This window comes from Vitis riparia, chromosome 1, assembly GCF_004353265.1.
Source record: "Vitis riparia cultivar Riparia Gloire de Montpellier isolate 1030 chromosome 1, EGFV_Vit.rip_1.0, whole genome shotgun sequence".
Lineage (NCBI taxonomy): Eukaryota > Viridiplantae > Streptophyta > Magnoliopsida > Vitales > Vitaceae > Vitis > Vitis riparia.
The window spans coordinates 23,526,274-23,539,342 of NC_048431.1; the positions used below are offsets into that span (position 1 = coordinate 23,526,274).

At 33.3% G+C, this 13,069-nt stretch overlaps 3 protein-coding genes across 7 annotated transcripts; 1 reads left to right on the top strand and 2 right to left on the bottom strand.

The window, feature by feature from the left end:
* The first annotated feature begins 293 nt into the window (after positions 1 to 293).
* Positions 294 to 3,396, top strand: LOC117930314. Of its 2 annotated transcripts, XM_034850942.1 has the most exons (7): positions 297 to 489; positions 583 to 709; positions 1,347 to 1,390; positions 1,908 to 2,018; positions 2,485 to 2,577; positions 2,783 to 2,889; positions 3,128 to 3,396. In XM_034850942.1, the coding sequence occupies exons 1-7, from the start codon at positions 401 to 403 to the stop codon at positions 3,265 to 3,267; spliced, it is 711 nt and encodes a 236-aa protein (XP_034706833.1). In that variant the 5' UTR covers positions 297 to 400; the 3' UTR covers positions 3,268 to 3,396. The 2 variants fall into 2 exon arrangements, with proteins under 2 accessions (XP_034706909.1, XP_034706833.1); XM_034851018.1 differs by lacking the exon at positions 3,128 to 3,396 and having other exon boundaries at positions 294 to 489; positions 2,738 to 2,845.
* A 101-nt stretch (positions 3,397 to 3,497) lies between these two features.
* LOC117930433 (light-regulated protein, chloroplastic-like) lies at positions 3,498 to 4,290 on the bottom strand. Its single transcript, XM_034851118.1, has 3 exons — positions 4,067 to 4,290; positions 3,806 to 3,964; positions 3,498 to 3,722 (listed from the first exon to the last, which is right to left on the bottom strand). Exons 1-3 carry the CDS (start codon positions 4,240 to 4,242, stop codon positions 3,638 to 3,640), a joined length of 420 nt encoding a protein of 139 aa, XP_034707009.1. The 5' UTR covers positions 4,243 to 4,290; the 3' UTR covers positions 3,498 to 3,637.
* A 3,393-nt stretch (positions 4,291 to 7,683) lies between these two features.
* Positions 7,684 to 11,847, bottom strand: LOC117934005 (inactive leucine-rich repeat receptor-like protein kinase CORYNE). Of its 4 annotated transcripts, none has more exons than XR_004654416.1 (3): positions 10,451 to 11,847; positions 9,471 to 9,984; positions 7,684 to 8,162 (listed from the first exon to the last, which is right to left on the bottom strand). XR_004654416.1 is itself a non-coding variant. In XM_034855776.1 (3 exons), the coding sequence occupies exons 1-2, from the start codon at positions 11,311 to 11,313 to the stop codon at positions 9,675 to 9,677; spliced, it is 1,173 nt and encodes a 390-aa protein (XP_034711667.1). In that variant the 5' UTR covers positions 11,314 to 11,847; the 3' UTR covers positions 9,291 to 9,598; positions 9,668 to 9,674. The 4 variants fall into 4 exon arrangements, 2 of the variants coding, with proteins under 2 accessions (XP_034711667.1, XP_034711519.1); XR_004654420.1 differs by lacking the exon at positions 7,684 to 8,162 and adding an exon at positions 9,166 to 9,285; XM_034855776.1 differs by lacking the exon at positions 7,684 to 8,162 and having other exon boundaries at positions 9,291 to 9,598; positions 9,668 to 9,984.
* Positions 11,848 to 13,069: the final 1,222 nt, after the last annotated feature.

Genomic DNA, 13,069 nt, shown 5'->3' on the forward strand with positions numbered 1-13,069 from the left:
TCCAGAAAACAGGGCCCGTTTTAAAACCAGTTACAACACATATCCTCAATTTCTGAGCAATTTGGTGAGCAAATGGAAAACAAACTTCTTACTTCAATGTTTTTTTTTCCTTATAAAAGGATGGGCATTAGCCTTGTTAATCTGGGCTCATGGGCTCACAAAGAAGAGAATGTCCAAAACAAGAAGCGTGGGTTTTCAATTTTGGACCTTCAGAAAATTTCGGAGAGGCCTAGTCCGTTGCCCAAATCAACCTGGGTTGAAAACTTGAAAGTTGAAAGTGAACAAAAAGGCCCATAACATCAACCAAGCCGATATTCGAGTCTGAGCTCTCACATCCTAGCCGATGACACCATAACTCCGGCATCCAAACAGTCCCAAACCAGATCGGAGATCTCCGGCGATGGTGGAAAGGTTCTTCTCCGGCGAGATAACTGACACCGCTGGCGAAGATGCCGGCAATTTTATGCTTCTCTCCGGTCCTCCTTCCTGGTAGCTGTCTCCACTTCCTCTCTCTAAACTTTCACTCTCTTCTCTCAACTGCTCCTTCTGAAACGACGTCGTTTCGTTCATTTAATTTTGCAGTGGAAAAACCTCCTTGCTGTTCCAATTCGCTTTCAACGCTGCACTAGAGGGCCACAGTGGAAATCGTGATGTGGTGTTCATATGCACCCGGCGCAGGTTAGAGAGTAAACCCCCTTACCTCTCTCAGGTACTCTCCACCTCTCTCATTTTTTAGTTTTTTTTATTTATTATAATATATAAGAAATCTTTTCATTTTACACGAGTAATTATATATAATTTTATTAAAAGGGATTATAACATGGTGGGAAAAAATTAATATAGAAATTAAAAAAGTATTATTTTTTTCTAATATAAAATGTAATGCCTTATTTGATAATTATTTTTTAAAATAATTTTGAAAAACAGTTTTTAAGAACCATTTATGAAAATCGTTCTTTAATATTTTGTAAAATGAATATTTGTTTGTAACCTTAAATGTTTTTAATTTATTTTCAATGTTTTTAAATATGTTTTATTTATAATAATTCTTTGTATTTGTATAATTATTCTTTTAAACCAGTTATAAGAAAACAAGTAAAAATAATTGAAAACAATTATAAGCGTTTTTTAAAAATATTATATATATTTTTTTTTTAAAATAAAAAATTATTTTTCATTTTTTAATTGCTAAACATGTTTTTTTATTTTTTTATTCAATTGTTTTTTAAAGTAGTTATCAAACAAGGGCTAAGTCAACTTTTTTTTCTTATCTTTTATTTATTCAACTTGATATTTAGAATCAATATATTTTGTTCCTTCAATACCTAACATCTTGGATGTTTTAGGGTGTGGATCCTTCTTCCGATATGTTTCAGCGTATACAAATGAAGTAAGAAAAATCACTTTTGTATATTGTTAGAATTAATTTGTTGCTTACAATAGACTTCTGTTCCAAAGATGTGATTCGATAGTATTTTACTAAATGGTAACTCCTTCTAATATTTATTACGTTTAAGAAAATGTTAACGCCATATTTGGTAACAGTTTTTATTCTTTATAGCAAAAAAAATAAAAGGAGAATATATTTGATAATTAAAAAAAAATAGAAAATAAAATGCTTTTAGATAATTTTTTATTTTTGTTTTCAATTGTTTTACAAATTAAAAACATTTTTAGGTTTCCAAATACACAGTTTTCAAAAACTGACTTTCACACCGAAATGAAATACTAGTTACCAAACATGCCCTAAATCACATGGATTATTTGAATTGTTTTTTTGAATAAACGTAATGGTAACAAATAGATATAATTGTTTTGAAATTATGCCTATTAGAAGAAGTAATTTGAAAAATTGCTTTGCTTTTGTTATTGCTTTTGGTATTTTAATAATGTTCAATATCATGAAGGTATGTGGAAGATGATGAGGCAATAAAGAAGTATTTTGCTGCATTTCACCTGCATCACAAATTTCCAGTTGCAGTTATCATTGATGATTTTGGTGATTTCTTTGATGAAAGGTATCATTGTTTTGTTTGTTGTGCTGAATCTTTAGCTATTACTTGTAGAAATAGAAGTAGTTTTCCGCTCTTCTAATCTCATAGACTACTTCCAGAACATGTTTTTGAAAACAACAACATGTTTCCATTTCTTGTTCTCTGTTTTTATGTTTTGACAACAAACTTCAATCTAGTCTTCGTGGATAACATTTTTGGCCCAGTTTGGTAATTGTTCTTAAAAATAATTTTTTATTCTTTAAGATAAAAAACGCTTTTCCAGTTTCAAAAACAGGTTTGACAAAATTTATTCTGAAAACAGTTAAAACATGTTTGAAAATTTTGTTTCAAAAAGTTTTGCATTGTACAAATGTATTGTACTTCAATGGATAACAGGCGGAGAGAACTGTTTTTGACATTTATAAGATTCCGAAGAGAATTTTGTTCTTATGAGAAGCTATAATGTTAATTTGTTTCCGATTTTTTGTAGAACCTGCCAAGAGAGATACAACAGTCCTCGGGGAAGAGATTTGGCAATGGTTCGGACACTAGCCCTTTGTCGCAGTGCCATTCTTCATGCCAAGTAAGCAACTATGCATTCTTCGTAGAATGTTTTGCAAAACAACTAGAAACATGGAGAATAGGTCGGAAACTTTTACATTATGCATATTAGTATACACTGCTTTCACAACTAATAAACCGAAAACTGTTTTTTATATTTGTGTTTTTTCGATCGTCATTAGGGACTACTGATGGTTTTGCCCGGTTTTTATTTTCAACTTCTCAAGCAAAACCGCGCCTTGCAAGGTCCTGCTGTCTGATACACACCATGGAGACTCCCCGAGGTTGTTATTCATCTACAAGAGATGGATTCCATCTATCTTTACGATTAAAGGTTGGTTTGAGTGTTGAATCATTTATCAATTCTGGTTTTGAGGACTTTTTCTTGTGGTATGGTTTTGCATGTTGTAGTTGTTAAGTGTATGATATGAATATTGAACCAAAATCCTATAAGCTTATTTGACATGATCTCGGAGCTTAGTTTGACGGGAGGTTGGTGTTCAAGTGGAAAAAATTGTTTTTCATATTTGAGTTCATGGGTTTTAACTCCCTTTTCCGTGTGTTGATCTTAGGGGATGGCTCTGGATCATTTCTTCTCACGAATGGCATCAATTCAGGAAGTGGCAGCTCAGGGAGGAGGAGAACCGCAAAGTACTCCATAGCTCTTCAGTATCTGTTTCTTGAGGATGTCACTGAAGACGATGCTACATAATACTCTTTCTCAAAATCATCATTACAAAGTTTTTAATCTGTTCATCTGCATATTTGATTCTATACAAGAAAGATCGATATGAACTGCGCATTATATTTTCTTCTCGCTTCTGAATCTGTTTATGCTAAAGTTGGATGAGTTTCCGTAACTTCAGATTCGAACATTTTTTCGGATTAATCAGAGAAGATTGTTTCAAATAGCTCGAATTTGCAGACAGACAAAAGCTTAAATTACGATTAATTACGGTTTGATTTCTATTCATAATCTGCACAAAAACTTAGTTACAGTAGCGAGTAGTGGACCATTCACAATAGAGAGAAGAAACAAAGGAGAAAGCAAAGAGAGGACTACTACAATTTTCTATGATTTTCTATTTCTCCTGGAAAACTCCTTCCTGGTACTCGGGTTCGCAGAATTCTCCTCCAAGATCATCACAGGCCTCTCCTGGGAAAACCCTGCAAGAATCATAAATTCAAAGTTATTTGAATAGGCCTTGATTTTGATGAATCATTGGCAGTTGTTTGGAGATTGATCTTACGTTTTGGGACTGTTATACTCCAAATATTCTCTGTCCACACCCTCTGTGGCCGACCTGGCCGGGGGGTTTCCGGCCTCGGCTTTGAGCTTCACTTCTGGATACATTTCAGCATCACAAGCTTCCCCTCCAACCACCTCACAAGCCTCTGCTGGGAAGACACTGAAAAATACAAGGCAACCAAGTAAGTAAATATTCTTGATAAAGAAAAATGAAGAAATTAAGGGTTTGTTTGGAAACTGTTTTTGTAATGAATTGACATACGAGGTTGTGGAGCTGTAATCAACTGTTGAAGGGGTTTCCTGGAGCTTGGAGGTTGCTCTTAAGGGTGGAAATGGGGAGGTTTGTAGCTTAGAAATGGGGTTTTTGGGTGGGGAGAAGGGTTTGGTGGGGGTGAGGAGGGGGAGAGTAGATGGTGGGAAGCACAAAGCTGCCTGCATTTTGATGGAGTTTTTTGGGAAGTTCGGTGGTGGGCTTGAGTGTAATTAAGAGGCAGGGGCATTGAGGATTTGAAGAGATAAGGGTGTCCAGATTTTTTTGGTTGTGGGATTATGGATAAGGTTTTTGGCTGTACTGAGATTGACGCTTTGAGGGATGCCCATACCATAAGCTTGGAAGTTTCTTTCTCTTCCGGAAAAAAGGAAAGAGACTAAAGACAAATTTTTGTGGAAATTTTGCAACTCAGAGGATATGTTTGGCTCGAAGTGAAAAAATAAAATCATTTAAAAATGATTTTTTTTTTCTAATGCCTGAATACTTGAAAAAAGAGGCAAGAAAAAAATTATTAAAGAAATAATAAAATTATATATATATATATAGAAACAAACATAGTTTTATATTTCGATATTATCTCCTTTTTTTTTTTTTTTGTCATATCTGATTTATGGGTGGAAGTAGATTTCTTGATGTGTTATGTTTCGCTCTAAGAAAATTTGAGGATAAACATGGAGGGGAAAGAGAATAAATAGAAAAAAGAAAATTAGAATAAATATATATATATATATATATTTAAAATTAATAAATTATTTTATATATTATTTAAAACATATTTAACTGATTTTAATTATATATCTGATTTATTATTTTACCATATGTGATGCCATGGTGATTATCTTTTTCTTAGGGTAAATGGATCTTAGGAAAATAAAAATAAAAAATAAGTGAGAGGTAAATCAGTAAATGAGGGTTTATTTAGAAACACTTCTTCAAAACAATTTTCTAATTTGAAAACATTTTTATTAAAAAAAAAGTTTTTTCGAGAATTTGTTATGAGAACATGTTATTGTATTAGAATAAATTTAAGGTGCTTTTAATTATTTTTGTAAAATATTACAAGCAATAATTGAAAAAAATAGGAAATATTTATATTATGTATGTATAAATGTAAGTATACAATATATTCACAAAGAATGAACCGAAAAAACTATTTTTTATATTTAAGTTTTAAAAGGAATTTTATTTCCGAAAATAATCAAAATCATTTTTAAAAATTTATCAAAAATATTTTTAAAAATATTATTAATTTTTTCTTCTCATTTCCTCTTCAAAACATTTTAAGTAGAGAACAATTTCACAACCAAACAAAACCTTGACCTAGACTTAATGAGTTTGCATTGAGATTTCGTACAACCCAATTCAAACTTAACCCAATCATATAAATTTATCATCAATTTAAACCTCACCTGTAGTCTAAAACTCCTTTTAAAGTATAAAACTAACAGTCAGAAAAAGTTTTCAGGTCATAGAAAGGTTTAAGAAGAAGAAAAGGCTTCCAAGATCAAGATGGTAAGCAGTGAAAACGAGTCATTAAGCCATTTTTCTCAAGTTTGTTTTATGCTTTGTTGTGGATTATAACGGGTAATGACATACTCTCTTAAATGGTTTTGAGTGTTTGATTTTATATTCTTTCTTTTCTTTTTTATCTAAAATAAATATCTTATATAAAAAAATATAAATTCATCTTGTATTTGTAAAAATAATTTATGTCTTATAAAAAGGTTATTAATATTTTTTATTTTAAAAACAAAATACAAAAATATAAAAAATGGATGTTGGAACAAATTCATTTTCAGAGTATTTTTCCTTTCCAATATTTTTTTATTGGAGCTTCCCTCATTCCTTTTATTGAGCATAATGATACGAATAGGACATTAACGAGTTTTAATATGTAACACCAAGTAATTCCGTTCTCTCAGTCTGAGAAGTGCATTGTTGGAACTAGATTGGAACATCAAGCATCTCTAGATTCAAGGGTTCGCAAATGGCTACCAAATTAATTCAAAAGCTTAAAATGAAGTAGCATATGGGCTAATAATCTCTTTCCTTTTCCATGGCTTATGTAGAGCGTGTCTGCAACAATGACACACCCTTTGTTAGAGGCTTTCACATGCATTTACTTTTATTTTACCAATAATAAAACCAAATGTAGGAATAACCTTTTTGTTAGATGCTTTTACATACATTTACTTTTGCCTATCAAAGAAGTAGATAGGGGAATAACCCCTTCTTTTGTTAGATGCTTTCTATATACATTTACTTTTATTTTGCTAAGAGAAAGAACCCACATCATATTTTAAATCATCCATTAACTCGAAAGCTTAATTTGTTAATAGTCATAACCTAAGTAATTAGCGAGTTTGAAAGAGACGAAAAAATTGAATGGTTTAGATTTATAACAGGTAGCTGGGTGCAACATGGACGTGTTCAATCCAATTCAACCCAATCCGAACTTAAGCCCAATTTCGGGTAAGCTTGGAAAACCCTTTTTACAATTTGAATTGGATTTGGACCACAAAAAGAAAAAAAAGAACTTGAATTCAATTCGGGTTAGCTTAGGTTGGAAATTCAGATACACGAACCGAATTAAACATTTAATAATTTTAATTGGGTATATATATATATATATATATATATCATAAATAATTAAATTTTATGCTTATCTTATTTAATTAATATCTAAATTTCAATTAACTTTAAGAATATAATTAAGGGGGTTGTTATTCACAACATCCCTTTTGCTAAACGTAACATTTTTTTATCATATTTTTTCCACATATACCATTTTAATAAAGAACTCTCTCTAACTTCCTCTCAACATATTAAACCTAAATTCTAATTGATTAAGGCTACGAATCACATACGAAATACAATAAATAATGAAATTCAAACAATTTTCAGGTAAGATTTATAACTTTCATTTTTTTTATAAAGAAAAATATATATACATATTTATCCAAAAAAAAAAAACCGATAACCTAGGTGGGGCTCCGACGACCTGGGAAGCGACAATGGCAATTAGGGTTTGGAACAAGGATGGAAGTCGACGATCACCGGCGGGCAATAGTTTGGCTAAATTTTTTGCTTATAATAATTATAAAAATGGAATTTTTTTTATTGTTTATAATAGTTACTAAATTACTTTTCGTTTTATACTTTTAGTGAAAAAATCATTTTATAATTTATTATTTAAAGAAATTACTCTGTTTTAAAATATAAGAAGAATACGAGAAACAATTGAGTGTGAAAAAATAAAAGAAATAAAAAATAAAAAAAAAACAAAGTTTAGGTGGGGTGGGGGGTTGGGTGGGCAGAGATGAAAAAAAAGATAAAAATAAAAGAAAAAGAATGTTAAAATACAGGGTGGGATTGGAAAAAAAAAAAAAGGTGCAATAGAAATATAAAATACTGCATTAATAAAAATTGTGTTATGACTAGTAATTGGAATAATTAATAATCAAGCAGATAATCTTATATTTAATTGATAAGATTAATAAAAATCAATTTATTCCTTAAGTTTTGAGATGACTAACCAACATAAACCCAATCCGAGATTATCTCTTACATTTTTCTCTAATTCGAATCTAACCTGATTTCAACTCGAGTTTAGGAAAAGAACACTTTGATTGAACTCAAATCGAATAACAAGATATCAAATCGGGTTGGATTGGACAGTTGAATTGACCATCAGTCCACCCAAGTTGCATATTGAGTGATACGTTTTTCTCCTAGATTTTTCTCGAGGCTGAAAAGCAATGTAACGATCTGTTCCAATTTTTTCAACCAACTCTCATTTTGCTTGAACCGTTATTAAAAGATAATAAAAGCAACCGGTAACTTAGAATTTTCCGTTCTTTTTTGTAGCAGCCAGAGGCCCACAGCTGTAGTGTAATGACTAACTGACAGTTGCTTGCTCCAAACCATGGGCCATGCCTTTCTTTCTTTTGTATATTTAAAACTAATTTTTGGAGCATGCCTTGAGTCGGAGTTGGACCCAAGTGAATGACCTATCAGTAGTTCCCAACAACCCCACCACATATGCTTTTTCTCAGACCCTTTTTTCATGGCTCCCAAAGCAAATACACTGCATGAGAATACAGTTTGTCACACAAACCTTTCACTAAAGCGTAAAGACAAACTACATTTATATCTTTTAAATCTGTGAGGAGAAAAGAGACAGTGAGCATGTATCCAAAAGATGAATACAACACCACTCCCCTATAAGCATGGGTTGTTCGGTTAAGGTCTCAAGGCACCACCAATCACTGCAAAAAGCAGAGAGAGAGAGAGAGAGAGATTTTATCTTTATCATACATTTCCTCTTCATTATTTTTCTTGGTTTTTTCCTTTTCTTTTATTATTATTATTTTTTTTTTTGGGGATTTACTAGGACTTTCGGTGAATACTAGAAACATTTAAAAAAATAAAATAAAATTGAAGATATGACATCCCACATAGCTTAGGGGAGAAGTTAGTGTAGGCACTCTCTTCGTCTAATCCTATAATAGGTGTTTGTTTGTTTGATTATGCAATTTCATGAATCACGACAATAACGTTATACCTATAAGTCATTATGTTTTCGTGAGGGCATATTATGGGATGGGGGCTCCTCTTAACCATGTATTCATACTCAAAAGACATGAGGCCGTATTGGTGCATGACAAACAATTATTATATGAAAAGGAGCATGTCATTAATCCATCTTTGTTTCCTAATAGCACTAATATCTTTTGGTACTGTATTGAATCCCCTAATCTAGTCCTACTTCTATACGGATATGAAAATCGTGATCAAACGTATGAAGAATGTGATCAATGACGAGAAATGTGATTTTGGTACCAAGAATGCAATTATAGTATGAACAAAAATAACCAAGGGTAAAGACAATGTAATTAGGTTATGAAGCCATATTACCGATTCAAATTTTCGCTAATTATGGCAAATGATATTGTAATAGAAGTTGAAATTTGTTAAATTCATTCCTATTGCCATGAGAACAAAACGGACCCATTTGGAACGGAATGCAAATAACCCATTTTTAGTTCAAAGAGATTGTTCTTGTATTGGTGGGTTCAACAATGTAAAGCTAGAAAAAGGTCATTTTATCACATGCTTTACCCACCGGCCATGGCTCATTTCAAAGGAATGAAAGAGAATTAGCTGATAGGGTAAGGTAAGAGGACACCCGTGAACTCCATAAAAGCTGTCTAAATAAAGACAATCATCAGAACCCCACCACAATTATAAGGTAAAAAAACACAATAATGCATGTTTCTCCTAATAGTTACCGATAAAAGACTCGATTCTTTGGTTAGAAACCTACTTGAATACCAGCTTCTTCAGATAAAGCATTGGAAATGTACATTGTACATAGCTTAGTAAATGAACTTACAATGATAGATGCAGTGAAATCAGACTCAAGAGTTGTGAGAAACCAAACATACTGAAGGCAGCAGCTGCATTGCCCCTCCAAAATAGCCGAAAAAGAGCAAGACTCCATGCCAATTGAACGCCAAAACCCTGAAAGAAACAGCCCAAAAAATCCAAATCCCAGAATCTGCAGAAACTGAAGTTTGGTGAATTACTTACAGTTCCTTCAAAAGCTGTGCAGTTGGGTGAGCATTGGGACGAGCTCATCGCTGGAAGGCCGATCTGCAGGCAAATCAGATAGGCAAACAACAGCAATTCTCACTGCCATCAGCATCTCATCTTCCTCTACTTCTTCCCCAAGGATGCTCTTATCCAATGCCTCTCTTGCCTCTCCTGCTTGCTGCAAATGGCGAAGCCACCGTCCCAAACTCCCCCCACCTGCTGCTTCACTAAAGAATGGATCCATGGGGTCTCTACCAGTTAGCAGAACCCCCAGTATGACCCCAAAGCTGAACACGTCGCTCTTCTCAGTATACCTATGGAATTGCACAAGCATCCACCATCAGCATAGTAGGAAATCAGATTTCAACTCAAAACAAGCTACACAAATTATAGAAAAACTAAGGAATAGAAGCCATGGAGTGAAGAAGAATTCATGGGAAATATTGCTAGCACTTCGGAAAGCTTCATCAACTACTATAACTCTTCCTATAGGCAATGGAAAACCAACTCAATTTTCTGGTTCCAATGATCAATTGAAACCGAAAAACAGAGATATTACAAAGGCTCATTAGAAGATCAAATGCAGAGTACTCATATGCATAGTAAGAAAAGTACCCAGAAAATAATAGAAAATTTTTCTAGACATTTATATCCAACTGAAAATCAAAGTCTCTAGTTCTCAAAGCAATGAATTATGCAGATACTAAGCATAGAAACCGGAATTATCATCAAAAACACATCAAAGGTTTGATACTGAAACTTGTATAAACATTTCAGAACCTGCAATTCTGGAAACACTCTGGAGCGCTATACCCCGACGCAGCTCTATCCAAATTAGGCATGAGCTTAGCCAGCCCGCAATCTGCCAATCTAGGCTCAAACTCTGCATCCAACATTACATTGGTTGGCTTCAGATTATAGTGTAAAATTCTAGGAACGCAGTTGAAATGAAGATACTGAAGACCCTTGATCACCCCAACTGCAATCCTAAGCCGAACCTCCCAACTAAGCTGCAGCTGATTCTCCCTAACTCTATTCATGGCGTCCTCAAGACTCCCAGTGGGGACATAGTCATAGACCAGTGAAAACCTATCGGAATCGCGGACATAAGCCCGCAAACTCATCAAATTTCTATGTCTCAAGTTGGCTAGCATTTCTAGTTCCTGCTGAATTCTTCTCTTCACGGATTTACTTTGGGTTTCTGGTGAGCCAGTCTCAAAGGGTTCAAGCCTCTTGACTGCGATTATGAGTCCATTATCGAGAGCGGTTTTGTAGTATTTTCCATTGGGGCTTGATCCTAGAAGCTGATTCTCACTGTCAAGCGCGGATTGGACCGTTTTGGGGGCGATTTTGGGGGAGAATACAACTGGGCCTTTGAGAATTGGGGTTCGGTTCATGTAGCGGACGACGCAGTGGACTATGCCGGCGCACAAGGCGGCGGAGAGCAAACCGGTTAAAACCCCGAATACTATGCTGAGGATTATCTTCTTGAGACCACTTTTGAATTCTGCTTCTCTAGATGGAGATGGAGAAGAATCAGTGGAGACGCGGTTGATAATGTTTTCTTGGCATTTTACGTTGTAGAAATGGATGAAGATGAGCAGGAAAAGCAGGGAAAAGGCTTCTCTGCTCGTCTTCTCCATGGAATGAACAAACCCCAGAAACCAAATTATCAAGAATCAAACAAACCCCATGTACTTGTATAGAGGATCTTCCGAAGAGCTTCAAGCTACAGACCAAACGATCCAAAACCCAGCTTAAGTCTCCAGAGAAACAGCTACTTGGAAGCTCCAAAATGAAGATTTATAACACTGCAAAAATTTTCCCGGAAAATGCCCAGATAGCCCATTAGATTTTCAGGGAAAATGGGTAGAGAGAAACCAAGTTGAGGCACCCAAAAGAGGCCAACAACAATCGAATTTCAGCTCTAAATCTTCACAAGAAAGACACATAGAATCGTTTTGAGACTGATTCTTTTCTTTTTTCTTTCAACAGAAAATCGTTCCTTTCCAGACGAATCTACCTGTAGAAGCTGAATCTCCAAATCTACACGCAAAAAGCCAAAGCAAATAAAAAGAAAAAGAAAATTGGTTGCATACACCACATTCCACCACATCCCCTCATCAACAGCAAAACCAAAAATTTATATATGCTTTAAAACATCATAATAATAAAATAAAATAATTTAAAAAAAAAAAAAAAAAAACTCTGAAATTTTGGATTCCTTTAATGAATTTCAAAATTCTGCATAAATCAACTAAAACCAAACTCAAGAAAATGGGTGGTTTTCTTATTATGAAAAAAAAAAAAAAAAAGAGAGAGAGAGAGAGAAAAATCAATGTTTCAGTGAAGTTCGCCTGTGACAAACCTTGCTTCCCGCCTTTTCAGAGAGAAGGGGGGTACAGTGGGGTCCACAGACACAGCCACGTAGGCAGAGGGCAACTCACACACTGGCGTCGCTATCACGAGGCCGAAAGCGAAACATCGAATTGTGTGTGGAGGAGATCTGAAGCGTTGGTTCGGAGTGGAGGGGATTGGAGGTGGGCCGTTGGATTGGAACCACTGGAATATGAGTCTTTTATTTTTAATAGGAAATGGAGGGTTTCATCGATGTGATAACGGGATTATTAAAGGTATTTTCTTTTTTGGATGGAAGAATTTGCTTTTTGCTTTGTAATGGAGAGTGCAGAGATGCCTTCGATTCATATTTTAATTGTTAGTTTTTGTTAACAGGGCCTTTAGGCCACGAGTGATGCTACAACACGTGCGCATCCCCGGCGCTTTTTAGCTCCCCCTACCGTTGCTCCTTAGCATTGTTTTTCTCTCACCCTTTTAAAGGCTATAATAGTTTATTTCATATATATATATATATATATATATATATATATATATATATATATATATATATATATATATATATATATCCTTTTTTTTTATATCATTACTATTATTATACCGTGCACACATAACCATATTTGAGAGTGTATTTGAGAGTATGTTATACAGTATTTTACTTGAAATATTTGTTGGGAAAATGTTTTTAGAATAATTATCTATTAATTATTTTTCTAGAAAATATTATTGATTTTTTAATATAATTTTTAAAAATAATTCTTAAATTTTATCAAATGCCTAATATTTTTCAAAAACACTCTTAAGATTTGTTTGAAAATTATTTTTCGGAAAGTTTTCTATTTTTAAAAAGAAAAAAAATACATTTGATAAAAAATATGAAATATTTGTAACATATTTTAATTGTTTTTATTTATTTTTAAGTATTATTTAAAAAATAATTATATAAATATATAAAATGATTAAAAATAAAACATGGAATATAAAAATTATTTTAAAAATATTTTAGATTCTCAAATAAAATTTTATTTTATAAAATATTATAAA